Here is a 27,188-nt window from a genome sequence, read left to right on the forward strand (position 1 = left end):
GCATACAACACAGGCTGTGCTTATAATGTTTTAATGTCATGTGTTGTTGATAATATAATATATAATATGCAAAAACCCAAATGCAAGAAAGGAGACTTCTCTGCATCAAATACTTCATAGATGTAGTCAATATCTGGGTTAGCGCATGGCAGTAATTGATATAAAATTTTACTGTGAGGTAATGTCACTTGGGTACATGTTTATCAGTTACCTCTCTTATGTTTCCCTCCTATTTCCTCCTCAGGCTGCTGTCTGTGCTCCCTCTTTTCACAGGCTAAAGCCACAGAGTACCGCTCCTTTGTTTTCCACTCGTTAATGAAAGTGTCGAAGAGGCGCCTGTCACTTGCCACGTCTATGATGGAGAAGGTCCCTGAGTTGCTGGAACAGAGTGGTGCATCCTGGGACAGCTGAAGAGTGAAGCCCTTATCAGTCACAAGTGATTCTGCATCAGAGGGAAGCCTGGGCCGGGGGGAGGATGGAGAAGCACGGTTTTGGGGAGTGCTAAGATTCTGGTCGGTGTATAGCAGGGGTTTTGTTTTTGAACTTAAGGGTGGAACAGTCTTTGGTTTCTGTCCCAGCTGGTGTTGGTGGCTGTGATCTGATGTAGAATTAGGCTGTTTAATGTCAGCAACCGCTTCTAATAGATGATTACGGTTTCCTGGACGAGATTTAGGACATTTTGTGATTGCTGGGTTCCGTGGCAGGAGGGTTGAAGGAGTCGACTGGTTGAGTGGCTGAGCGATGAGAGGCGACTGGACAGATGAGGTCGTCAGTTTTACTCTGGGTGTGACAGGTGGAGTTTCCTGAGTTGGGGGAATAAGATCACCAGCCGAGCCTGGTCTCTCCGTTAATTTCTCACTGTCATGTCTTGATGGTTGTTCCTCTCGAGAATCACTCTCAGCAGCAACAGCCTGCGCATTTGTCTTTCCGCCTTTTCTGTCCAACTGCATTGAGGGCTGAGGTAGATCTGGAACTGCTGCTGTATTTGCAGCATTAATGAGTGTATGAGTGGCTGTGTGGCCTGTTGTGGTGTTTAGCCAGGGCTGGTCAGACATACTAGGCCAGCGGTCAAAAATCTCTTGCAAACCAGGGCTGCAATAAAAAGAGCTTTCAGGTGCATTTTGTGGGTGTTTAAAAACGGCATTATCTGACAATAAAGCATTAATTTCCTCTTTCTTTACCTTTGTCTCTAATTGCTTCCCATTTTCACCCTCTTCATTCATAGTTTCCTGTCTCCCGCCTGGTTTATTGTCATGTTGTTTCATTTTGTGTGTATGGCCTTGATTATTACCGGCTTTATCCCTGTCATGCTCATTTCGAGTTGTGGTAGTAGTTGTAGTGGTGGTTTGTGGCTGTATCTTACTGGGTTTAGGTTGTGGTTCTGACAGCTGTTCCTCAGGCACAACATGGTCTGCATTGGGTTGACTTGCTTCTTGAGTTCTCTCTGTGTGTTTGAGCAAGCTCTGCCTCTCCAGAAAATGTTCACCCACCAGCAGCGAGTCACCCCACTCTGACAGGTTGAAGGAGGACTCGCCCCATTGGACTGCCTCCTGCTTTTCCGCCTCCTGATTGGCGAGAAGCTCACTGCGTCTTCGCTCCTGGGTCGACGGAAGAGGGTCTCTGATCTCTTGGCCAACAGGCTCCTGTTCGTCTGATTGGTCGAGGATCTGGTGTGGGCTCAGACCAGCCAGTAGAGAGCTGTCATACAGGCTGTCAAACAGGAAGCTACTGCTTCTGTTAACACTCTCGGAGGCAGCCCGATTGGCATCCTCATCACCACTTTCATCTTTATCTTCAACAACATTATCACCATCTGGACCAGGAGAAATCTGGAAAAACAGTTTGATTTTTAAGAGGCAAATAAATTAGGAGGTTAATAACCAAAACATAATGGATGATTCTGGTCACTCACCTGGTGGCTGGTGTTAAGGATGAGCTCCATCTGGCTATCTGTGAGCGAAATGTTAAATCTGGGACATGCATTGTCAGCGGCTTTAAGCCAGTTACTTCCATTATTTATGTCCTTAATGATGTCTACAGCTGCTTCTACCATTTCCTCCTCTCTTATCTTCTCTGTTTCTACCGATTGATTCATACCTCTACCATTCCCATCTCTGTGTTGGCATGCCTGTTGAACAATGATTCTTTCGGTCTGGGTGTCCAATTCAAAGCTGTCACCGAAACTCTCTTCTCCATTTTTAACATCTCCCTCTGCTTTCTTATCTCCCTCGTCTCCAGCATACAGCTCGGGAGATGAAAACGTATCTACCTCTCCGCAGTCCATCTTTCGTCGCTTGGCCTCAGGAGAGAATAAGGGAACGGAGGCAGGAGAGACGGTCAGGGGAGAGTCTGACATATCTGCATTTGTAGGGGCTTCTAGCACAGCGGGAGCTTGAACAGTTGTAGGCACCTGGCCTGCAGGCGCTACATTTTGGACTGTAGAAACCACCAAAGGTTTTGAGTGTGACGTCTGTGCAGTCTCTACATTATCCTGTAGGCTTTTGTCAGTTTGCATAGAGTGGAGGACTTTGCTTAAGGCTTTCGAGTGCTTCAGTCTACCTGGATGCACAGGTGAGGCACCATCTCCTTTTGATGTCCTTGTAGGAACACCATGGTGTACTTCTACTCGGGATACTGGAGCTCTGAACCGGGGAGGAGGCATCAGGGAAGGAGAGGGCTGAGGACGTGGTGTTGGTCGAAGCAGGGGGCTGGATGTGATTTCAGCCAATTCCTGTGTCAGGCTCCTTTCAGGAACAGGACCATTTGCTTGATGACTCTCCGGTCTGATTGAGGCAATCCCTTTACTCGTCTCCCCTTCTTTTGGCTCGGCTTTCTTGTCATCTTCCCCTCCTTGCTTTGACCTTGTGTGCTTTTGTCTTTCTCTTTTTTCATCTGGATCTTCTGTGTCATTTGCCATTAATTTTTTATTTGCCTCGTCGTTTTTTGTTTCTTTGCTTCTTTCCACTTGCACTTCATTACCCGTTTGTTTGATTTCTGGCTCTGTCCTGTCTAACTTTCTGTTCTCCTCCAATTTTCTGTTTACTACCATGTCATCAGGCTTGGACTTCCCTTGCTCTCGGTTGGCTTCTCCTTGTGCTTTCTCCATTTTCATTTCAGATATACCTTTCCCGCATTGATATTCTTCCTTATTCGCCCCTCCATGTCTGTCAATATCTCTACTGTCACTTTTCCTGACCCTGTCTCCTTCCTGGTGATTTTTATTGTTGTCGACCTGTGCTTCATGTGAGGTGAGATATGAGGCAGATGAGGTTTCATCGGGGCTGTTTACAGCAGGAGCCCCAGGGGGAAGTGTTGTCGGGTCCCACTGAACACCTAACTGGGCTAGGTCTTCCCGAAGGAGGAGCCTTGCTTCAGACACTATCTCAACAGCAGCCTCCTGTTCCGTCAGGGCCCGACCACCAGCGACCCAGACGCAGCGGAGGCTGCGTCTCTCGGCTGCCTCCACCTCACTCTCGTCCACTGCACGCTTAGAGCTGAGGATGACAGACAGTATAACATTGGCTTTACTTCTGGGGTCATGTTTCAGGGAGATTACAGCTTTGGTGTGCTGATGCTACAGTTGCACATACTTTATGCAAGCTTAGGGTTTAACAGGGGTTTACAGGAACGTACCTGCTTCTATCACCTTGACTTTTCCAAAAGGTTGGTGTATGTTTATAGTAGTGTTGTTAAGAATAATGCCTGCACACTCCAAAACACATATTTACTTAAAACGTTTTGAAAACGTTTGAATCCCAGTCAACTCCACTATTTGGATATTTTTTATATATATTTTGTATGCATATGATATACAGTACATGAGTGTCTCTGTACATCCAGTTATGACTTCTTTACTTCATCATAGAATTCATTTTTTAAAGATTATTTTAAGGGCTTTTTATTATACAGGACAGTAAAACGGGGGAGAGAGGGGGAATGACATGCAGCAAAGGGCCGCAGGTCGGAAGCGAACCTGCGGACAGAGCCTTAGTACATGGGGCACACGCTTAACCAGGTGAGCTATCCAGCCGTCCCACAAAGTGCTATTTTATTTATAAGTCTCAGTTGCTGGCACTTCATTTGAAACAGCCTATGTGCTGTAAAAAGAATCATATTCTTGTTTACCTAATATGCTTATATCTTAATGGTACTCACAAACAAGTACACACCTACCTCTTAAATGGGACAGCATTCCTCAGGGCTTTCTCCACATCAGCTAAAGTAGCCCTGGCTAGTTCAGCGACAGTACAGAGGCCTTGTGCGTACAGCGCTCTGGCTCGTGTTGCATTCAGGAGGGAAACTCTGACAAGGTCGACCAGCTCCCTCTGGACTCCGAAGCTCAGCCTGGTCTGGTACTGGGACAACAGCAGCTCCATGTTGTGCCAGCCCAGACGCTTGCAGAACACGGTTACCATACCTGAAGGGATGACAGAGAGGTCTGAGTGTTTCTGTCAGCTGTACCACTGAGCATATGATTTAGAGTAATTTAATTACTAATGTGTTGCTGTTTGGTTCTGGCTTTCTTTGGGTTATTTGCTGTGTTTACATTGATAATAAACACCATAATAAGTATGATATATATATATATACACACTCACACCCAGACAAACTTGTTCTGAGCCACAGTTAAGCACACACCCTCAAAGTCTGAATTACACTAAGACCTCATAAACCCTCTCACAGTAACTTGATGCAAGAAGAATGACCACTTTACATGGCTTTGAAGGAACCATGTAGGTGCAGAAACATCAGCTAATGGAATAAAGTCTATGCTGTATATCGGTCAGTCTAAAGTGCTCCAGCGTCTTGCATCAAGTTACTACCTTTGTTACTGCCCTCCCCTTTTAAGTGTAGAATTCAGAGTTGGTATACTCTACTGTATATGTCCTGACCTTAGAGATGCTCAGCAACACTCTTAAGCATATACCTGCATATGTAGAAGCAGACTGCTGGAGAGACTGTAACTGCCCACGATTGCAGTTGTATTTGGATGCAACTGTTCCCAAAGGCACCTCATTCACCAGATCCTGCAGCACAAGGGTGGTGAAAAACCTGTGAGGAGATAACAGAGAGAGAATGTGATCAAAACATTTCTAAAACGTTTATTGTTGTTTGACTCTCAGAGGAGAGGATACATCCTTGAGTAGTTTGTGTTAGGGTCTCTCTCCTGAGTCAGCTTTCATCCAGGGGCCACAATGTTGGGAATCAATGGCATAAAGGAAGAGGACAAAATAGCACAAACATCTGAATAAAATAATATAATGATGAACAATAACCATCCATAAACTAGAACTATATATAAAATATGATATGGATATTACATTCATCCAAAACCAAACACTATAAGCTTAACAAAGATACTGATGTTTTATGGATCATGTAATTGTACTCCCCCTTGTTTACTGGTATAATAGCATACAGAAGTGTGTAACTGTGACTATAATTTAGTATGAAATTAGGTAATTGTTTTTCCAAACCGCATGTTAACAATTATAATTCTCATATTTTGGATTCCTTATGAACAGAAAACCACATGAGGGGACTATTTGCCTATAGTATATATATATAGTTTGTGTAATTAACATAAATATGTGCATTACCGTTTATGAATAGCCATTTGTCTACGTTGCTTCTCTGTCTTGGCGACAACTTTGCCACTGACGGATCGTGCAAGAAAACCTTCCTGGATGCCCACGAGCTCCGCTACTCTCTTCATCGACGACGAGAGCTGTTCCCACAGACAGAAGAACTGATACCAATCTATGGTAGTCCACTCTGCGTACAACGGGGTGATCTGGGGGGAATTTAGACATAGAATGAATTTTAAATACTGTGCATTTGAGGAGGGGACATTTTTGGTTTGGTTAAGAGCTAGAATTAAGATTAAGTTACTATAAGGAATGTATGGGTGAGAGTTCAGGGATGATAGGGAGTGAATAAAGTTGACAGAAACCTATTAAATAAAAATACTAATACAAGATATGTGTACCAGATACAGAATGTGCAAGTCATTTTCCAGTACAAAGCCCTTCATGGCCCGCTGGAGATCTGCAAATATTCCCACAGCCTCAGGAGGGGAGAGCGAGGAGGACAGGGTGGCAGCACCAAGTTGAGTCGGACAGTACCGCTCCTCTGGATATGAAAAGACATCAGGATATACAGTAGTTAGTGTAATGGCAAAAGTTTTTCTGCTGATACTTTTTCTTGTACACTGAATTACGTAAGAACACTTAACACCAACAATGGTTCAATTTGTAACTAAAAGGCTACTTTCATCGTATGTCAAGATATCAAGAATGCTCATTGAACATAATAAAGGCCGCACGTAGGTAGTACCTTGTCCGTCCTTCTGGATATTGATAAATTCGTTCTCCATCAGCCATTCAACACAGGCCTCAATAGCTCCTTTGTTGGTCTCTTCATTTAATTCTTTTTTGCCTTCACATTTCATGCTGGCAGCCAGTAGTGAGCACAAAGCGTATGAGCTCACATCCTGTGGAGTGCTGGCCACACCTCCGACAATGATCTGCAAATTGGGATGATTCAAATTAGGGTCATAACACAATTATAAACACCTCAGACTTTCCACATCACTTACTCATTTCAAAACCGCACTCAAAACCCATCTCTTTAAAGCTGTTTTTAACTTGTAACCAAACCAGCTGTGTTTCCATTTGTTTGCTTTTTTTATCCTGCTTCTATGCTGCTTTGCTTCACCTTTTTAATATCTATCTCTAGTTGTTACTATTTCTGTTGTACTGATCTTGTTATTGTTTTTCTATCTTTACTTTGTAAAGTGCCTTTGAGTACCTTTTAAAGCGCTATATAAAATAAATGTATTATTATTATTATTGAATTAATCTGACTATGCATCAACAGCCTCAATAGGATGAGGCAACTATTCTTCAATAAGAAGGAACTATTCATGATCTATTTACTATAAGTAATTTCAATGGGTGCAAAGTTGATTGAGATGTCGGCCATACCTCTAGGATTGCTCGCAGCATGCTGGTGGTGACGCCTTCGCCCTCCCTTCTCGCCAGGCAGCTGCTTATTGGCTGAAGAGCTCCCGTAAGGAGACTAATACCTTTCTGACGCTCTGCCTCCTTACACACCAGCACACTCTCACCTGAAAGAGGATGGACAAAATAACGCAAGGCCAAACTAAAGATGTCTTTTGAATTCACTTTTCAACTTATATGTGCTCGGATATTATGACAGAAGATTTGGTTTTTTCTCTTCAGGCAACTGGAATACCAATGAACGAGCAATAATTTTAAAAAGCATTTCTTGCCCCCTTCTTCCCTCCATACCTGTAGTGTCCACTCCTTTTCTCCCTGCTCGTCCAGCCATCTGTTTGTACGTGAGTGGGTCCAACAAGTGTCCATTGAAGGTAGGGGTTCTAATGATGACCCTGCGAGCTGGGAGATTAACCCCTGAGGAGAGGGTAGAGGTGGCGGCCAGGACTCTGACCATGCCCTGACGAAAAGCTCCCTCCAATATATCGCGCTCATCAAATGTCAAACCTACAGAGACAAACTTCATCTTATTCATAAACTCAAAAAAAAAAAAATCCATTCAGGCCGCAGTTTCTTTGTGGTTGAGACGTTGTGTGAGTGTGATTACCGGCGTGGTGGAAGGCCACCCCCCATGGCACAGTTCGCTGGAGGATAGGGTCTAAACCAGCTGGAGTACGTCTCAACTGGGCTACAACATCCACTAATCCCTCCCGATCCAGACACACCGGCTGTGGCTCTGCTTCGCCATGACGATCTGAAAGGATGAGACCAGAATCTAGACTTAACACAAACTATCTTTAGAACAAGCTACAGTTGTACTTGACCTCACTATTAAACATAGTATGCCCAAAACGTAAATGATCTTGTACCTGTATGTCTGAGGTTGTAGAATTCTCTGGCGATGCTGTCTACCAGTTTCTCACACCAGTTCTTTGAGGGGCAGAACAGCAACACAGAGCGGCCCTCTCTCACAGTCTCATAGCACAAGCTCACTATGTGGTCATCATCCCCCTTTATGAAATATCACATATTTATCACACACACATAACAAATGATTATATTTCTAGTGTAGAAAGAATAATTCATGATAACATGCATGTTGGATGATATCTGAACTACACTCTCAACTACCTTAATTCGGAGTGCAGGGGTGAACTGCCGGACCACAGAGAGGCTCTTGTCGTAAATATTGCAGCCCACTTTGAGATGCTCCTGCAAGGGTACGGGTCTGTAGTCTGTCTGGTAAAGCTCTGCACCTAACCAGCTAGCCAGGAGGGAGAGGTTAGGCAAGGTGGCGCTCATGCCTATGATCTGTACACCCTCAGAAAGAGACCTGCAGAAAGAGTTGCACAGATTAGCATAAGAACTTGGATTTTTAAACACTGTAGCTGTTATACAAGATAAATGTAGATAGACTAACAGACACAAACCCAGTGGTGTTCTGCTTCTGCGCAATGTAGCGGATTTTGGTTAAGAGCAGTTCTAGTAGGTATCCTCTTCCAGAATCTCCAACCATATGCAACTCATCCACCACCACCATACCTAGCAGTACAAGAACACACACTTTTCAAACTCATACTCTACATTTTATACTCAAGAAAACACAGTTATCACTGGTATGTTACCTAGTAGATCCATGTTGTCCTCTTCAATGAGTCTGTTAACAAGAGAATTGGCTTTTTCAATGGTGCAAACAGCCACATCCAGTGCTTTGAACCCTCCAGCAGCTGAGGTGCTGCCCATATATCCATCCACATGAACTCCTGCCTCTTCAAATACACTCTACAGGTTCACAGAAACAAGTCTGTTAGATATATATGTATACACACCCACACACACACACAGGGACAACACATTGTCCATAACAACATGCATGTGCTTTTCTGTCCACCTTTCCCTCACCTGAAGGTAGTGCATCTTCTCTTTAGCCACAGAGACAAATGGCAGAATGAAGAGAGCTTTTCTTTTAGTCTCCAACACACGCTTCAACATCAGCAGCTCTGACACCAGAGTTTTTCCAGCACTGGTGGGGGCTGAAAAAGAAGGGATATAAAGCTGAAAATGACCCGAACAGTGACTGACTCTGTGAATCACTTTTTAGATAGAGATGTTCGGTTTCTTACCAGAGTACACCAGGTTACCTCCCTGCAGCACCTGTCCAACAGTGAGGCACTGAGCCTGCCATTCGAACATGTGAGTCACTCCGTGTTTCTGGTAGCGTTCCAGAACAGGTTTAGGTAAGCCCCAACTGCATAACAGCAGCTTTTCGGCTTGCCCCGCAGGGGCACACAAGGCAATGCCTACAGTACAAATAACAAACTCTCTTTACATGAGGTAACATCAAACTGGTGGCAGGAGATGTTAGTACTGTGACTTATGTATTTTGTGCACAGCAAAGTGGATTTTACATTGGAAAGAAAAATGTTATCTCAGGGTGTACATCGGAGGCACAATCTAATGTCAGATTTAAATGTAATTCAGTAAATTAAACTATCTGGACATACCTGGACAAGAGATGCGTTCATACAAGGTTCAAGGCTGGCTTACTAAGCAGGCATAGTGGCCAATTGCCCCCAGGACCCCAAAAGCTCCAGGTTTACTGTATGTTCAATGGTTTGTGCCATTGCCTTTTTTTGATTAAATTTGAGGCTATTCATTTATATCTTGCAATGGACATTTATTTTTCTTCCTTGTCAAGTCTAATAGTATAGTATTTCTGCGCCCAAGTAGTATTCCAGTGTAGAAAAACATTATTCAAAGCACAGAGAGTTGGAGGAAAGGAGGACTAAAGGGGGGTCCAGCATGTTAATCCAGCCATGACAATGTGTCATAAGGAGTGAACAACACAGAGAAACAAGAACAACTGCAGGAAATATCAACCTTAAAGAAGGTTTTATAAATTCTACTTTACCTGGCTGAGGTAAAGTGTCACTGAGAGTACTAAGGTCTGAGCCAGTGGGAACTGTGAGCACAGAGGCAGACTGATTCTGTAATGACGGCTGGAGTTTTGCCCTCTTTATGGCAGCTGCGAGGCGGGTTGGGCTGAACAAGATGTAGTCCCTGGATACATCCAGAGGTTGATCAGCATTCATATTTGACCCACTTTTGTTTTTGCCACGAGGAGAGCTTTTTCTTCTGGATGTAAGTGTCTGTCTACGAAAACGCACAAAAATGAAAACATTTGTTAAAAGAAAAAAACTGAGGCGCATAATCGACACAAAAGAAAAACTGGACAATAATGTGTAGGTTAAAACTCACTTGGTGGAGCTGCCTACTTGCTGACCGTTTTTTATTTCTTGACAGGATAACCCATTGATGCAGGCAGAAGGTGGTGATGGCTGGATGCTCTCTGGGCCTCTCTGAGCATGCTCCACTTCCTCAGAGTCCTCACTGAAGAGAAGCCTCTGTGCAAGGTCTTTGCAGTCAGCTCTCCATCCTGGTCTCTTACAATCACCACTACGCCCACGGACTCTCTCCTGGGTGCTGGGGTCTCTGTGGGGTCCTTGGCCTGTGGACTGAGGAGCTCTGTCAGCTCGTGAGAAGGCAAAAACAGCTGATGGTGCCGGCTCTGCGTGTGCATCCTTGTTTACTGTTGTTGGACAAGCATTTCTAGGTGCAGGCTTCACAGAGTCTACAGCATCCAACACCTGCAGCATCTCCTCGTCAAGAGCGAATGTGGATTCTCCCAGTGGAAACATTGCTCCTCCATCCTAAAAATGGAGATTAATACATGTCTGTAGATGTAGATGTGCAAATGATGATAAATAGAGTAGGAGAAAAACTCTCTCTCAAGCTGTCACACTCACCAAGAGGCTGTCTTTGTTAATGTTTGTTTTGCCTGATATGTAATGAGTTTTCTGCAACAGTCTGTCTCCGTCTGGTGGCTCATCAGGAGCCTGGAAACTGTGCTCAGAAAAATGTATGTTCACCACAGGTAAGACTGACGTTCATAAATGCTACAGAGATTGGAAGATGTCTCTAGGCAACAGGAGGAATTTGGTCATAATTCTTTAAAAAATCATGAACATTATGAGTTAAGTTAAACTGATTACACTTACCCTTTCTTCTTCTTGATCTGGTGCTGCCCCATGTAGCTTTTCTTTTTCAGGGGAGGACCCGAAGTGCTCATACTGAAGAAGTTGTACTGTTTTTGACAAACGCGTGAGTATGTGGATGTTCATTAACATGACATCAGTTTGACTCTTGACACGAGTTTATAAACTAGCTATAGTTAACACTCAAAGGTAAGGAAAGCGGTTAGACGAAAACAAGCGTCGCCGTAGAATTATTTATTTTGGTTGCTAAGTGTAAACATCGTCTTTCTGTTGGGCAGCGCTCACGGCAGCGCTGAACAAACGTGAAATCAAAAAGTCCGCCGCCGGAGTGCCGCCCCCGGTGCTCCACAAAAACAGTTCGACGGAACAAATGCTTGAATACAAAGGTTCCCATGCACTCCTAGCCTACTCTTCCTCCTCCTCCTCCTCCTCCTCCTACTACTACTACTACTACAACCAATAGTTATACTAATGTTAATAATACTTCTAGACTTGTAATATTGAATAGACAGTCCTTCGATTAAATGTTTGGATGGAAAAATGCAAATGGTTAAATAAAAGAGTGGTAAACATTCTATCGAGGTTATGTGTGTGGGCTGAATTGGATGAATAATGATTTTATAATTTTAATGAAAAACAAAAATTGGCAATAAGCTCATATAGCTTTATTAAGAGAACCGGAACGTTCTAGGTTTTTTTGTTTTTTAAACCTTCAGAGAACCATCACAGAACGTTTCCTGGAGTATCTCTGATTGTTATTAAAAAAAAAACTTTAGATAATAGGGAACGTTCTCTGATGGACGGTTACCTGTTTACTGGGTATGTGTGTGCTTAATTGGATGAATAATTATTTCATAATTTTAATGAAAAATAAAAAATGGCAATGAGCTCATAAGCTTTAGAATCATGAAATTATTAATTGTAAAATGTATGGCCATAATTTACAAACTGTACATATGATATTATATTTAAATTCTGTTGCTGTACCACGTATTACGCTGTCTTACACTATACGTTACTAATACACTATAGGGTATTGCTTACTATACTTATACTTCTTAGTTTATACAGCAATAAAACAGAGCTCTTGGTTATGGCCCCCAAGGCGCTGCTCCAGAAGGTTGAAGATCTCATCCTGGATGTTGACAGGTGCGCCATGTGCCCACCCTCTGAGGTCAACCTTGGTGTAATCCTGGACTCCATCCTCTCTTTCCAGACTCACATCAAATCCATCACCAAATCCGCCTTTTTTCATCTCAAAAACATCTCCAGACTCCAGCCATCACGCTCTGACTCCGTGGCAGAAACCCTCATTCACCTCCCGTTTGGACTACTGCAATATGGAGTCCTGTCTGGGGTCCCCAGCAAAACAGGCGCCAGTGTGTCCAAAACTCTGCCGCCAGGGTCCTTACCCACACCAAGACCTGGCAGCACATCACCCCAACCATCATCCACCTTCACTGGCTCCCAATTAAGTCCCGCATCAAATATGAACTCCTCCTTCTCACCTACAAATCCCTCCATGCCCTGGCCCTGTACAGTACCTCTCCGACTTCCTCCATCCATAACCCAGCCCGAAACCTGCGGTCCTCAGACGCTGGCCTGCTCTCCATTCCCCACACCAGATTCTGTACCTTCGGAGACAGAGCCTTTAGTGTTGCAGCCCCATCCCTCTGGAACCATAGATATTGTTCTAAATCTATGTCTGGAACACCCTCCCTGCAGATATCCGAAATGCTACATCCTTGGACCTTAAAAAAAAAAAAACTCCTGAAACACCACCTGTTTACCACAGCCTACAACCTCCTTTAGCTTAGCCACAGTAGTGTACTTGGGTTTCTTGAAAGGCGCTATATAAATAAAAGTTATTATTATTAGTATTATTTTTATTATTATTATATCCCAGATAGATCACTTAGATTAAATTATATGCAATGCAAACATTCTGATAAATACATAACTGTAAATGGTAATATGTATAGACAAATACAGTTTATGAATTGTCAGTAAGCTGCATTGACAAATACAGTTGTGAAGCTGCATTGATAAATAGGCTACAGTCTATGAGCTGCATTGATAAATACAGTTTATGAAGCTGCATTGATAAATACAGTTTCCATATTGGTTTTGTCTGTTGTATATAGGCGGGGCCTCGGGCTCCGTCTCGGGGTGTAGGGCGTGAGTAAGCGGCTGGTGGGCGCGCCCGCTGCGACGTTGCGGAGGCTTCAAGATGGCGGAAGCCCTGACAACTCAGGAGCAGCTGGTAAGGGTCTCTTTACGGATTGTTTTCCTTATCTCCCCATCATGTTCAGTGTTTACACATGTCACCTTCAGTTTCTTCCCTAACCGGCGATTTTTTTCATGTAATTTGTCACGGTGATGTCCCTGGGAACGATGTGGTCTAGTAAACAGCAGCTGGCCCGTTTGCACGCTCCTGAGCCGACTGACAGCAGTTAGCATGTGTGTTAGCATGATGGCGTTTGCTACTAGTAGTAATAGTAACCTAGTGATCATTTAACCGGCCGGCTGTGTATCTCGAATACTCGCTCATTTGATAGCCCAGCTTTACACGGATCACATAGATATGTCCATATCGCTAATGTTAACTAACGACACCTCGTTACCCAGCTATGGTTTGCCCCATACATGTGGCTTCTAGTGTCTAAAACGGTATCGTTAGCCATCCAGCTGCCACATGTAACTTAGCTGCTGGCTAATGCTAATAGCTATTGTTGACTTGCAGGGAATTTCCTCGATAGCAATGTTGTTAGACGTCAAAAATCATGTTAGACCAAGTGTGAAGGTTAAAAATGACCAAACACTGATTGCCTCAAGTGTTGATTGTCATAATGTACCATGACACAGATAAGACAGACCAAGATCATGACACGCGAGTGTTTGCGATGAGCGAACTAGCTCGCAGTGTGCTGCCTATCAGATTTACGGCCGAGAATTCACAGAAGTGATCCTCCGGTTCCTAGCATTGTTGTTGCCATCACTTTCTAGCGAAAGGGGTGGGCCTGACTTTGATAGCAAGCATCAAATGTTACGCAGCAATTCTGACGACAGCTTCATTTCATAGCTAACGTTACTTGTTTTTATCTTCATCAAGCATTCACAAGGTTAAATTATCTATGAGCTAAGTCAGTGGTTCCAAAACTTTTTCACATCAAGGACCAATAAACTAATACAAATTAGACCACCACTTTGATAAGATTTTGTCTCAGGGTCCTGCATCTGATAACATTTTTTGCTTTTTAGATATTTTATTACAGAAAGATGAAACCCATGACCAAAATAGCCACACATAATGTCATTGTGATACTGATGGATGGAATTTAAGTGAAAATAAATGGTTCCCCCTTTTGCTGGGTTACCCCCTGCAACCCCACTTTGGGACCACTGAGCTAAGAAGTTACAGGACACGCTTGTACTGCTCCCCAGATTTGTCAATGTGTTTCTTGATAGCTATCATCACTTTCCCAGATCCTGTAACATTAATCAATTAACTGCCATGAGGACACATGCTGTTTAAAACCTTGGTAGTTTTAGTTTTAAAGACTGCAGCTGATACAAAATGCTGCTGCCAGGCTTTTAATTTGCAGTGAGAGAAGTGACACACATCTCACCAACTTGCTGCCCTACACTGGTTACCTGCAAGTTTTAGAATTGATTTTAAGATTGTACTTATTGTTTTTAAAACCTTGAATGGTTTGGCTCCTGCCTATATGATCTGCTCATTCCCTATGACCCTGATTGATGCTTGAGATCATCTGGCAGGGCCCTTCTAATGGTTCCAAAATCTCGACTAGTCAACAAAGGTGACCGGGCTTTTGCTGTCCGGGCCCCTCATCTGTGGAACTACCTGTCTGGGGATCTCAGGCTGACAAACTCAGTATCTTCCTTTAAATCTCTTCATAAGACTCACTTTTATCTCATTGCTTTTTCTTAACCGATGGTATTTGTTGTGACTATTTATATTATTGTATCTTGTTATATCTTAAGTTCTGGATCTTATTTGCCTCCTTCTTTCATTGTAAATCACTTTGTAACTTTGTTTTTAAAAGGTGCTATATAAATACAGCTATCATATTATTACCTTGGATTAGGTTACCAAGGCTAGCGACCACCCTGGTGCTGATGTTCAGTTACTGGCAGTTGCATACAGTATATCCAATGGGTGTGATTATCCTCCCTGACTTGTTATAATGCCCCAAATCCGAAAAGGTTATCCCAACTTACTATTTGACATATACAAACATGTTTTGACAACATCAACATTGATTTAGGCAAATAATGGTGGTGCAGTAACAGAATTAGTAAGTGCAAGTGCCGTTAAAATCCCACATTACTTGATAAACAATTGTTGAATAATGACACAATAACTACCAGTAACTGAATGCCAACTTGAGGGGCGTCAAGGGCACTAAATTGTACCTTTTGCTGTAATAATGTGTCTGATGTGATCCCTTGCTTCTCTTGTTTGATCAAAATAACAGGACCTGATGTTGGATACATTTCCCAGAATATGTGTAGTGTGTGTCTTTGTGACTTCAATATGTGTCCAGTCACAGCATTGAAGTCATTGACATCGGCTTTCTTTTTCTTTGCCCCATGAGAGAGTAGATTCAAGTTTTGTACATAGCTGATGAGTTAATCTGTTGTAGCATCACAGATTCTCCTTTTTCTGGTTACGTATTTGGAGGACAGCCTGCTGCTACCTTCTGAATCACGCATTTTTGTAACTTTGGAAGGGAAAGAAATACAAAGCTGAGGGGGCTGAATCATGCATTTTCTTTGTAATCTCAGCCCTTTTGCTGGTAGCTCTACTACCTAAATTCCAAGCCATTCCATTTTTTTTTTTTTTAACCAGTTTTTTCTCTGGTTATTCCCCTTTTGCCCAAATGTATATATTTTTGGCTTTAATCTCACCTCACACACCAACACACCATCTTATTCCTTCCATCTCCTCTCATGTTTTCCCCAGGCTGTGGAGGAGTTCCTGGGTGAGGTGCGTAGCCGGGAGCAGCCTCACAGCGCTGGGCTCGTGTCCCAACCAACAGCTGTAAAGTTTCTTATGGCCCGCAAGTTTGACGTCTCAAGAGCCATCGACCTCTTCCAAGCATACAAGGTACAGCAGTGCTTTGATTGGTGACAAAACTGAGATGACTATTCACTTTTTCTATTATCGACAGGAAACCACCAGGCTTAATTAGGGCTGAATGTTTTGGGCAAGGTATTCAATTACAAGATTTCTGACCTGATCTTTTCTTAATATTGTGATTTAAATTGCGAAAACTTTGTTTAGACTTATTTGATGGTGTATACAGTAAAAACTTGATAGATTTGTACTAGTAATAATCACAAACTTTGCTTGTTTGTAAATGAAAAGAATGAGGTCATTTGATGCAGTTGCTTGCTGCTGTAAAGTGTTGCCTGACAGTGTAAAAGTTTTGATATCTGACTGACAACCCCTAATGATATGTTGACAGCTCTCCAATGTAGCAGCAAACATGCTTGCCAAGTCATAATCCTGTCCTGTTAAAACCGACCTGTTGTCCAGTTCTGAATAACAGCGCTATTACCACACTTTAACTCCCGTATTGACAATGGCAGCACATAATGCTACAGCTTCACTTCTTCCGTGTCTGCCGTTCGCAGTAAAATTTGCTCCGAGCGTTTCGCTAAGAGGAAACTCAATAAATAGCTTACACTACGCTAACGTAATTTTTGCCGACACTAAATATCAAACAAAAGCCCGAGACTATATTGTATCAAGTTGCTGTGAGTTTAACATTGGCCACTTCTAAGCAGAAGGCAGAATGTAACGTCATCTCGGAGCCTGACCGGGCAAAGCCTCTCTTCCTCCGGGCAGCTGCCTCCGTCTTACACAGACTCACTCTGGGTTCAGTTCCACAGCTGCCTGGACCATGGATGTCTAATAATAACGGTCTGTACGCCGTCGTGGACATTTTCACCGTTCGGACTGGAGGACTTGAAGTAGAGGAATGATTTTACCCTGGAGAGCACTAGAGGAGAGCGTACTCTCACTGATTAAAAAAACAAGGCTGCTCAAGTTGGGCCACAGGCAAACAGTGTTTTACCTTTTACCCTTTCTCTAACTGTGAATGTTGGTATTGAAAGTGGTCGAAGTAGGAGGTCTACTCAAAATGTTTTTTTTCTGAAGTATAACTATTAATACATTACAAGTCCTGCATTCAAATATTTTCTTTTACACAGTTTTCTAGTACACCGTAAGTGAGGTGACCTCTAGCTCACCCAGTAGAGTGTGCTCCCCATGTCGTCCTTGGCCCTTGCTGCATGTCGTCCCCCCTCTCTCTCCCTTTCCTGTCTTTAAGCTCTCCTATCAATTAAAGACCATAAAAGCCCAAAAGAAATAATCTTAAAAAAGTACACAGTATGTCACTAGTATACAGTTGAGTTCCATATCTTTTAAGTGCTTTGGGGGCCTATTATTTCGGGGTACAATGAGTTAGAATAGTAACATATTTAATATTTCTCACATCTAGACATCACAATAAATCTATAGCTGTTTGGGGCACTACTATGAAAAACCCAGCACGGGTTAGAAAAAACAGTTGGAAAAACCTCATAAAGTGAAATTTTCATGCCATGAAACCTTTAATAAACACTAACTCTGGACAACAACTAAATTTAAGTTGCTAATGATGTTGTTATTTTAATTTCCCCTTCTCTCCTGTCTCTACATCATGTATCGAAATTAGAACACAAGAATCAAAGAGGGCATCATCAATATCAACCCTGACGAGGAGCCCCTACGCTCTGAGCTCCTGTGTGGCAAATTTACAGTCCTGGTGAGTGTTGAAGCCATTGCGAGCCACATTTCAGGATACAAAGAAAATTGTACACATGCTGGTCATTTAAGAAGAGTCTGTGTATGTGCAATGCATGTCAGTCTGCACATGTATCCCTGCCTTTGTGTGTTTATGAATAGAGGTGGAGTAAAAGATGGTCTGAAAATGTGTATTTTTATGATCAGAATGTATTGCTGCCCTTTCTCACAAATCACATCGGATGGAATCACAATGAATTTACATTCATGTGTATGATAACCTGTTAATGTTCCCATCAGCCCGGTCGGGATGCAAAGGGTGCAGCTCTAGCACTCTTCACTGCTCGTCTCCATCGGCCAGACGTCACCACCCACAAAGCTGTGCTGCAGGCCATCATCTATCAGCTGGACAAAGCCATAGAGAGGTGATGCCCTAACCCCTTTAACATACAAATTTCCTATTTGCACTTTAACCTGTTATTGTGGTATAGAGTATTGCAGTGTTTCCTCTATGTTGATTTTGTAGTGGCGGCCCGCCATGGCAAAATTTCTGCCACCACAGTATCAGAAGTAGGGCAGACGCACAATGTAGTCGCGGTTGCCTTTTAAATTATCCTGCCGACCTAATGTTGGCTGCCGCTCACATTGCAATTTAACAACAAGTAGAACTATTCAGAGCATAGGCACTGATTTATGTTTTCTTCCGTGTGTCCTCACAGGCCATTTATAAAAAAAAAAAAGAAAAGAAAGAAAAAGTTGTCTGTTGTTCGGACAGACCTGCCCCCACTGCTAAAAAAAATCCTAAAGGAAACACTGTATTGCCTTATTTCTCTCAGCTATATTTTATAAAATGATATGCATTTCTTATGGCAAGCTTCTTTACCCTCTTCCTCTGCTTTTAATTTGAAAATCTTAATTTCTCCCCAGTGTACAAACTCAAAGAGACGGACTCATATTTATCTACGACATGACCAACTCCAGCTATGGCAACTTTGACTATGAGCTCTGTGTCAAGATCCTCAATTTGCTCAAGGTAAATAAAAGGAACATCCTCTGTCTTGTCTCTCTTATCTGCCTGCCTTCAAGGTTTTGGTGTCAAAACTTTCTCTCTGAAATTAAAAACCACTTTCACTGTTTTGTCTGTCTGATCTCTGTATTTCCTAGGGGGCATTTCCAGCTCGTCTAAAATGTGTCTTCATTGTTTCATCGCCTCTTTGGTTTCGAGCACCTTTCGCGGTCCTCCGCCTGTTTGTGCGTGAGAAGCTGAGAGAGAGGGTATGAATGTCGGTTTTCAGTTGGAGTTATGTCATAGTGTGTAAGATGTTTGGTTGTCATTCGTCATTTGAAATGTGTTTTCTTTCTTTACCATTCACCAGGTGTGCACAGTGAAAGCTCATGAGTTGGCCAGTCACATCCCAGTCTCCTCCCTCCCTGAACACCTGGGTGGGACCTCCCAATATAGCCACGTGGCTTGGATCCAGTCCTGTGTTAACACACACACAAACACTGTTCAGGGTGACACACAAGAACATGACACACAAGACTGTGTGGGAAGCCTACTGCGCTCCTACAGCTTAGAGTGCAGCAACACAAGCGCAGGCGCTACACTGTCACACACCCAAATAAATACACAATTAGGTTCCGAGTTAGCCGTGGCTAACTCTAACTGCTACGATGATAGCAATGCTAACCCACATAACCACTGCGGTGTGGCGGACGGCAGGACTCGAGGTCAAGGACTGTATCAGCAGAGCCCACAGTCTGCTGCAAACAGGCCGCAGGGGAACCACCAACACTGGAACGGCTCAGCAGTGAGCGTGGCCAACATGGCTGTTAGTGGCTCTAGCCCCAACGCTAACATGAACGGTTGTGGCCGACAAGCCCCTCCCCAGTCCGACACGCCCCCGGACACACCGCTTTCCCAGAAAGTTGATGGAGATGCAGTGGATGTCGAGGCAACGGACTCTGCCCACAGTTCTCAGAATGACGATGTAAAGGAAGAGTATGGCGAGGAAGAGGAAGGGGTGCCTCCGTTGCCCCAGAAATCTTTGCCTCGCCCCCCCCACCAACCTACCTCCCAGTCCCCACCCCTATCTTCATCATGGGGTCCTGATGATGAGGACAGCTGCATGGAGGCGTCCATTCACATGCCAGAGCATGGAGGCATGACGGTTCATGATCTGGTGGAACATGTGAAGAGAAAGAAGAAGAAGGGGATTTATCAGGAGTACGAGGAGATCCGAAAGGAGCCACCAGCAGGCGCCTTTGACTACTCCAAGTAAGAGATAAAAATTATATTTTCTTGGGCTCCTCTGTCTTTTTCTGTGTTCTTTGGTCTCTGCCGGTCACTTCCTCTATTTTCAGTCTCTCTGTACCAAGGTGAAGGTAAATTACGTGACAGATGACACATCAGTCCACCGTTTAAGTCTGTCATGTTACCTCACATTGTATTCAATTTTTCCTTTACAGGAAACTGTCCAATCAGATAAAGAACCGGTACAGTGATGTTCTCTGCCTGGACCAGTCACGGGTGCGACTCTGCCAGCTCTGTGATGACGAGGATGAGGTAATAATTCAGTTCTCTCACGCTCTCTTTTTTAATGATAAAACGTTATTACTCTGTCGATGATTTTATGGATGTTTGATGCTAAATTGTGACTTTGCTGCCAACATCAGTCATATTCAGATTAGTCCTCTGTTCTACCTTCTAATAGAGAGGGTGTATTGGTTACTTCTTAGAGAATGTAATGTTACATGTTGCATGCATTTAGTTGAGTAATTAGTGGAGGGCACTGATACTATCCGTAGAAGACTGGTTGGTTGTAAACATAAATGTTTAAAATTGATTTCAACATTTGGGTCTATTCTTTGTGATGTCTTCCCCTGTCCTTATCTACTGTATCTGATATGTGTGATTGGAACGTGGAATGCTTGACAGCATCAAATACAGTGGGTTTTATGTGGCTAAAAGGCAACAAAAGTTTTATTGGCAACCTGGGTCTTATTATTTTGGTAAAATGAATACGTTATCGTAACAATAATAATAATAAAACAAATTGATAATAAAATAAAAATAGATTTTAAACATAAAGTAATAGCTGTTGGTTGTCTGCTGTCTGTCAAATCACAATTTTAATGTTGCTAAAATACCCGATCAATCATTCAGGGACATCTGGGAAGTCCAGCTCTTGTATATACTTCCCTTATCCAAAGGGTATGCAAAGAAGGTATTGGAGATTTCCACTGGAGCAATACCTAGCGTCTGGCCAGTAGGACTCCAGTCAACAGTTTTAACCATTTACTGCAACTAAGTGACTGGCCTAAAAATAGGCCAATAGTTATGTTCACTGTCCTCCTACAGGAGGCAGCAGATCCTAACACCAACCTTTTCTGCTGTGTGTTTTGCAGACATCAGATTACATTAATGCCAGTTTCATGGATGGCTACAAGAGGAGCAACGCCTACATCGCAACTCAGGGTGAGCAGTTCTTGACACAAACTACGGTCCCACTCCTTATTATCTTTACATCGTCCTCCATGCAATTTACACCTTTTCTGCTCCAAATGCTACTCTGTCCCCCCTCAGACCTCAGTAGAGTAAAGTTCGGTGTTACCATGACCTGACAGACTGTTGTGTCCTTCAGGTCCTTTGCCAAAAACTTTTGGTGACTTCTGGCGCATGGTGTGGGAACAGATGGTACTTATCATTGTCATGACCACCAGGTGAGACTCCTTTTACATCTGAGTTTTGAAGTCAATCGTGTGTTGGTGTACGAAGGGGGGTTTGTATAGTGGTAGTGATAGTCCAAGTAACAACATATCCTCGATGGGCTGATGATGAGATTATAAAGATGTGTGCTTCTTTGTGTCTCAGAGTGGTGGAGCGTGGGCGTGTCAAGTGTGGTCAGTACTGGCCTCTTGAGGAGGGCAGGACTGAGCAGCATGGATACTTCCTGGTCAGGAACACACACATCCAGGTGTTTCAGGACTTCAAACTCTCCCATCTTGAACTTTACAACACACAGGTAAGTCACACCGACTGCATTAGTGCTAGTAGAATCTTACATTTTTAATTAATAATAATGATGATAATAATAATAATAATAATAATAATAATTAAATTAATTAATTTAATAATACTTGGCATGAATATTTACCCATATTCTCATACATGCCATTAAAAAAGGAGTCTGATATATTGCTCTATTCTTCTATGGACCTTTGTGGCCTTTCCTTAGTCTGGAGAGAGACGGGAGGTGTGCCACTACCTTTATGTCAGCTGGCCAGACTTCGGGGTGCCCAAAAGTGCTTCTGCTATGTTGGACTTCCGTGAGCATGTACTTCAGAGAAGGGAGGCGGCAGTCCAGAGCCTGGGCTCCAGTTGGACGGGGCCTCCAGGGGGTCCCCCTGTGGTTGTGCACTGCAGTGCCGGCATTGGCCGCACAGGTAAACGCATGTACCATTGTGGGGTTTGAATATACTTTTACAATACACTTAGTGGTCACATCATTAGATGTGTTTATGTTTGTGCAAAGACATAGTGTCTTTGAGTCATGTGGCTTTGTGTTGGCATACAGGGGTGGTGTAACTGTAAAACACAACAATTTAGTAGGACTGGGTATCATTGTTCAGTACTACTGGCAGTACTTGCCAGTGCAATACCCAAGTTTCGGTTTTGCTACAAATCCCTTTTTTTAAATTTTTTATTTAACAAACCAAAGTTACAAAATGTCAAATGTTGTCTAAAGACAGCAGTAGTATAAAATGTACTTCTAAAATTGGTGATATAATGATTTAACCTCTCTAATTAAAGAGTAAGTAAAAAAGAGTGTGAAGCAGGTATTAGATGCCAGCTTTTAGTACTATTTTTGACACATAGCCTTCAAGATATTCTTAAATGTATTCTTAATAAAAAATAAAAACATATTCTTAAATGTGTTGCCACTGTGATGGCAAAACAAAGTCCTACCCAGTTATAGAGTTTTAGATTTTCCTCATGGTGTCGTATTGTCGAGGCTTTCTTTGTGACCTGCTAAGCATGTGAATACAATTGGGTAAGTTTTTTTTGTGCAACCTCTCCATCTTATTTCCGTCCACCTATGCTCCCCGACCAGGCACGTTCTGTACACTGGACATCTGCCTGTCCCGGCTGGAGGACATTGCCACAGTAGATATCCGTCAGACGGTGCGGCGGATGCGTACACAGAGGGCTTTCAGCATCCAGACCTGGGACCAGTACTACTTCTGCTACACAGCAGTCATTGAGTACGCCCAGCGCCATGGGAAACTGAGCCCAGTGCAGTGGTCTGACTCAGACCTAGAGACAGACAGCGAGTGAGGGACACATAGAAAAATGGGATAGCCAACCTAAGCCGAAGTCATAGGAACGAAAGAGTGAGGAATGACGTTTTCAGAAAAGAGGAGGGAGATGATTCTTCTGCCATAAGAGAGAAGAGACAAAGGATGGAGACCTTGTTTTGGCTCTTGATGTAATGACACAGACTCTCACAGTTGCTCTTCCTTCACATGAATGGATCGGCAGAGGAGGTGAAGAGCTGGAGAAAAAACACACAGGGAGTGGGGACTGTGAATTGCGTCACCGCTTGAGCAAGCTGTCCTGCCAATTTCCGAGCCCCTTTTTATTTAGCAAACTACAGGGGGACTTGGCCTGCCCTGAACCTGTCTTGTTGACAAGATAGTTGTACGAGTTGTAGCATTTTTATATTGACTTGCACATGAGGAATGACAAACTTGAACTTTACCCTTTGAAGCCCTCCAATCCCCAGTCTTTGTTCCTTTTTGTATTTCTTGTTCCTTTTCAACCCTGAACACATCTGTGATCACAGATAAATTGTAAGGGGTATGAAAAGGTGAAACTTGAAAACTTTTTTTTTGGTTTTTTTGTGTTTTTTATTTTATTTTTGAGATTAAATGGTTGTGCGTGAGGAAATGGTTGTTAAGTGACAGTGTGAGCCATTTAGTCCATTTTCATTTTTCTTTATTTTCCATGTCCTTTTTTTCTATGGTGCATTTTCTACGTGTGTTTCATATTTGTGCATATGTAGACTAACTTTTCAAAAGCCAAAGTCCTCACCCTGAATGCTTGGATGTACTCCTTACTGAGATATTATAGACTGAAGCCCATGTATATTCTTGTAACATACATTTATACTTTATTGTGCATAATAACAACCTCTGAAAGAAGAGCAAAAAAAAAGCCTTGTTTAATAAAATTGACTTAACCGTGAGAAGAAATATCTATGTAGTGAGCCAGGTTATGACAAAATATAGAGAAGAGTTATTGTATTAAAACTGATATCGTATTGCAAATCTGTGTGATTTGTCAGGTCTAACATCATCTTTACTGTTGGAGCGTTCTAATTGGACGATCTTAAGTCATTTGGCCTTAACTTGATTCACTGCCTCGTCGTTCTTAGACCTAAACCATACCTGAAACTGTAAACTTTTATTTCCCCTTTTGTTCTTTCCCCTTTTGAATCTTACTCCCTTGATAACTGTTGTGTTATATTCTCGAGGCATATTCTGCCTCAGATAATTGTGCCTTCAAGTTTTCCTTAGCTTAATGTCTCGCTAGTATAGTAATAACACCCAAACGAGTGCACTTGAATAGTACACGTTGACTGTGTGTCACACAGGAAACCCACATTTTGCCTACAGTCCTGTACATAGTACACTCGTTATGAATAACGTGAAAGTAGGGAGTTATCTGGGACTAAGCTCTGGTTTGAGACATGGCTATTCTTTTCTCATTTGACCTCAGGGGGTAATTCTAGTGTTTTTTGCCTAGTGTCAAAGATCTGTTTCTGGGTTTGCCTCTGGTAAATTATCATTTAAGAAAAAGACTATATCAACTTTATTTTGTATTTTTTACTGTGTATCCTACTATATTTATGTCTTTGTAAAACTTCTACAATATTGAAATCCGTGAATGTTGGTACGATGCTACGAAGAAAAACAAACCAGTTGTTGCATTTGATAAGCTGAACAAATCAGATGGGGAGTGAAATATATTTTTTGTTTTTCACAATGAGATTTTGGTGGAAAATGTCACTTGCCATTGTATTTTCAGAACTGACTTGTATAAATAGTGATTGTTCAATTCTAGGACAAAAGGAGGAGGGGGGGGGGGGGGGGGGGGGGGGGAAGCTAACAAGTATGTTTTTAGACAGCTTATTGTTAAACTCAGTAACAATTACATTAATGTCTTGTACTGTGTGGTACCCAATGCCAAGGACAAAGCAAAAAATAGCTATCAAGAGAAAAAAGAATAGCAAAAAAATACAAGTGGCTGCCATTTCTGTTCACAAAACCCCAGCTTGGTGTCTGTGAGTAAAATAAATATATATTTAGAATGGGTTAAGATTTATCAGCATGGAAAGCGAGCCTTGAATGTTTTTTGGGTAATGGTGTCCAAGCAATTAAGTCAAGACAGACATGGATATTGTTGGTGAATGTGGACCCTGCATCCCTCAATGCCAAAGGCCCAGGCTCACCCAAAAGATTTTTCCTATCACACATCCTCAACAGCCTACTAGCATGGACCTACCAGTGCAGCCTTGCATCCACGGACACTGAAAGACTCAGAAGCACCATGGGAACGTTACAGAAGATTATGTATAGACACAAAATGGGAGCGTGTAAAAGAGTCTTGGTATCCATTTTAATTTGTTGTAAGAGAAATAGAGAATGCAATGTGCATTTGTCATTGGTGTTCATTTAATGTTTCTTACTGTGCTTTTAAGTTCTCGTGATTGGCCTTTTACATGCTGGCAGCCCGGCTGTCCCATTAAAGCAACGGTATTACTATCTTGAATAAGTACAAACCGAATGTGATCTCCTTTTGACTGGATAGTGTGGTGCATAGAATAAATGTGCAGCATGAACATGTACACCATTTTTTTCAACGGATGTTTTCCAAGCAAATCTTTACTTTCCATTCAGAGTTGCTGTTTTTTCAGCTTGTCGTGGAGTTTTTCTATCTCCAAACAACAGCCAGCAGCCAGCTTTAGGCTTGAAGATGTAGGTTTGTGTCAACAGACTATGGTCCGTGCCTGGTACCAGTGAAGGAAAGTAACAAAGTACATACTGCAATTAAGTTTAAATAAATATTAAAAATAAAAATGTGTATCTCCACTCCACCACATTTTAGAGGGAAATAGAGTAGTTTTTAACTCCCCAACATAATACAATAACATATTAGTTACTTTGATTGATGAGATCATAAAATATGAAGCATTGTTGTAAATCAAATTACCCAATAGTATATAAAAAAAGATCCACCTCAAGCAACTAAAACAGTAAAATGCTACTTGGCCTACACACTAATGTATCAGTGATAAAAACAGTAATATATAGTGTAGCGTAACACGCACAGGGGGCAGTTTTTTGCATTGTTTACTTTTATACCCATTGCAAAACAGGACTATTGCTACTTTTACTCGAGTGAAGGATTGAATACTACTTGAAAACTTTGTTACCATACAATTACTGATAGAAAGGTTTGACAATTACAAATATGCTTATTAACTATTTTACAGAGCTTCCTTAATCCTGAAAATGCTCCAACCTGATTGGTAGTCACTGATAGACCATTATTAATACTGACAGAGGCCAATGAGTGTTCATCTCAGAAACTAGAAGCCTTTTCCACACAGCGATTTGTAAAGGAAACAGAGTCCCCAAGAAAGACAGAAGTTGGTGATCTTCAACTAATGAGCAAAATTTCTTTATAGACCTGCTACAACAATACAATTGGCTAGATTAAGATAATGTCAATGATGCGACAGTGAGGTAATGCTACATTATTGTGGGCATGTCTGTGTACAAATTAAACAAACAAGATTTATGGATAGTTAGAGGTGCTGCTGGTAGGCAGACTTTATTATCTCTGGACAAAGCCGGACTAGTTGTCTTCACCTGCTTCCAGTCTTTATGCTAAGCTAAGCTAACCGGCTGCTTTCTCTAGCTTCATATTTAGCGTACAGACATGAGAGTGGTAATTGATCTCATCTAACTCTCAGCAAAGATATTTCCCCAAAACCACTTTTTAAAGATTAGACACAAGTTGCTCCAAGTGTAAATTAATCATAAATATTTTGAGTGTTTCTGAAAATATAACTAGGCATGTTTCAATGTGGTTTGAATTTTGGTTTAGTTGGCTACTTTTAAATTTACCCTTTGCCAGTTTCTGTCCCCCTTAGTTACTGTTGCTATGCCTGTTCTGCCTTCCAATCTAGCAATGCACTTACAATACATAGTTAACAGTGATAACAGCTGATT

At 42.3% G+C, this 27,188-nt stretch overlaps 2 protein-coding genes across 7 annotated transcripts in view; one reads left to right on the plus strand and one right to left on the minus strand.

Moving 5' to 3' along the window:
• polq (polymerase (DNA directed), theta) overlaps window positions 1-11,487 on the minus strand; it is an 18,095-nt gene extending 6,608 nt beyond the window's left edge. For 3 of the 5 annotated variants that reach the window (XM_036000316.1, XM_031286061.2, XM_036000314.1), the window contains exons 1-20: window positions 11,078-11,484; window positions 10,826-10,922; window positions 10,278-10,729; window positions 9,931-10,172; window positions 9,143-9,319; window positions 8,922-9,052; window positions 8,645-8,801; window positions 8,450-8,561; window positions 8,151-8,352; window positions 7,889-8,030; window positions 7,627-7,773; window positions 7,314-7,526; window positions 6,987-7,129; window positions 6,337-6,526; window positions 5,990-6,132; window positions 5,601-5,794; window positions 4,928-5,052; window positions 4,174-4,417; window positions 1,913-3,494; window positions 212-1,829 (exon numbers count right to left, since the gene is read on the minus strand). In XM_036000316.1, coding sequence (XP_035856209.1) covers window positions 212-1,829; window positions 1,913-3,494; window positions 4,174-4,417; window positions 4,928-5,052; window positions 5,601-5,794; window positions 5,990-6,132; window positions 6,337-6,526; window positions 6,987-7,129; window positions 7,314-7,526; window positions 7,627-7,773; window positions 7,889-8,030; window positions 8,151-8,352; window positions 8,450-8,561; window positions 8,645-8,801; window positions 8,922-9,052; window positions 9,143-9,319; window positions 9,931-10,172; window positions 10,278-10,729; window positions 10,826-10,922; window positions 11,078-11,148 — 6,382 coding nt within the window. In that variant the 5' untranslated portion in view covers window positions 11,149-11,484. Of the gene's footprint in view, window positions 1-211; window positions 1,830-1,912; window positions 3,495-4,173; window positions 4,418-4,927; window positions 5,053-5,600; window positions 5,795-5,989; window positions 6,133-6,336; window positions 6,527-6,986; window positions 7,130-7,313; window positions 7,527-7,626; window positions 7,774-7,888; window positions 8,031-8,150; window positions 8,353-8,449; window positions 8,562-8,644; window positions 8,802-8,921; window positions 9,053-9,142; window positions 9,320-9,930; window positions 10,173-10,277; window positions 10,730-10,825; window positions 10,923-11,077 lie in introns of all 5 variants that reach the window. The other 2 variants (XM_036000315.1, XM_036000317.1) reach the window with 2 other exon arrangements.
• Window positions 11,488-13,223: 1,736 nt separating this feature from the next.
• ptpn9b (protein tyrosine phosphatase non-receptor type 9b) lies at window positions 13,224-25,814 on the plus strand. 2 transcript variants are annotated; one of them, XM_031286066.2, is made up of 13 exons: window positions 13,224-13,337; window positions 16,062-16,205; window positions 17,821-17,910; window positions 18,189-18,313; window positions 18,816-18,921; window positions 19,053-19,163; window positions 19,265-20,166; window positions 20,358-20,454; window positions 21,297-21,366; window positions 21,533-21,611; window positions 21,763-21,913; window positions 22,127-22,334; window positions 23,003-25,814. In XM_031286066.2, the coding sequence occupies exons 1-13, from the start codon at window positions 13,305-13,307 to the stop codon at window positions 23,224-23,226; spliced, it is 2,340 nt and encodes a 779-aa protein (XP_031141926.2). In that variant the 5' UTR covers window positions 13,224-13,304; the 3' UTR covers window positions 23,227-25,814. The 2 variants fall into 2 exon arrangements, with proteins under 2 accessions (XP_031141926.2, XP_031141927.2); XM_031286067.2 differs by lacking the exon at window positions 19,053-19,163.
• Window positions 25,815-27,188: the final 1,374 nt, after the last annotated feature.

This window comes from Sander lucioperca, chromosome 4, assembly GCF_008315115.2.
Source record: "Sander lucioperca isolate FBNREF2018 chromosome 4, SLUC_FBN_1.2, whole genome shotgun sequence".
NCBI classification, from domain to species: Eukaryota; Metazoa; Chordata; class Actinopteri; order Perciformes; family Percidae; genus Sander; species Sander lucioperca.

Bases quoted from the DNA above. Each gene is read 5' to 3' on its own strand.
- ptpn9b (XM_031286066.2), top strand. From the start codon at position 13,305: ATGGCGGAAGCCCTGACAACTCAGGAGCAGCTG. The intron at 13,338-16,061 runs GTAAGGGTCTCT...TGTTTTCCCCAG, and splicing joins TGACAACTCAGGAGCAGCTG to GCTGTGGAGGAGTTCCTGGG. The intron at 17,911-18,188 runs GTGAGTGTTGAA...TGTTCCCATCAG, and splicing joins GTGGCAAATTTACAGTCCTG to CCCGGTCGGGATGCAAAGGG.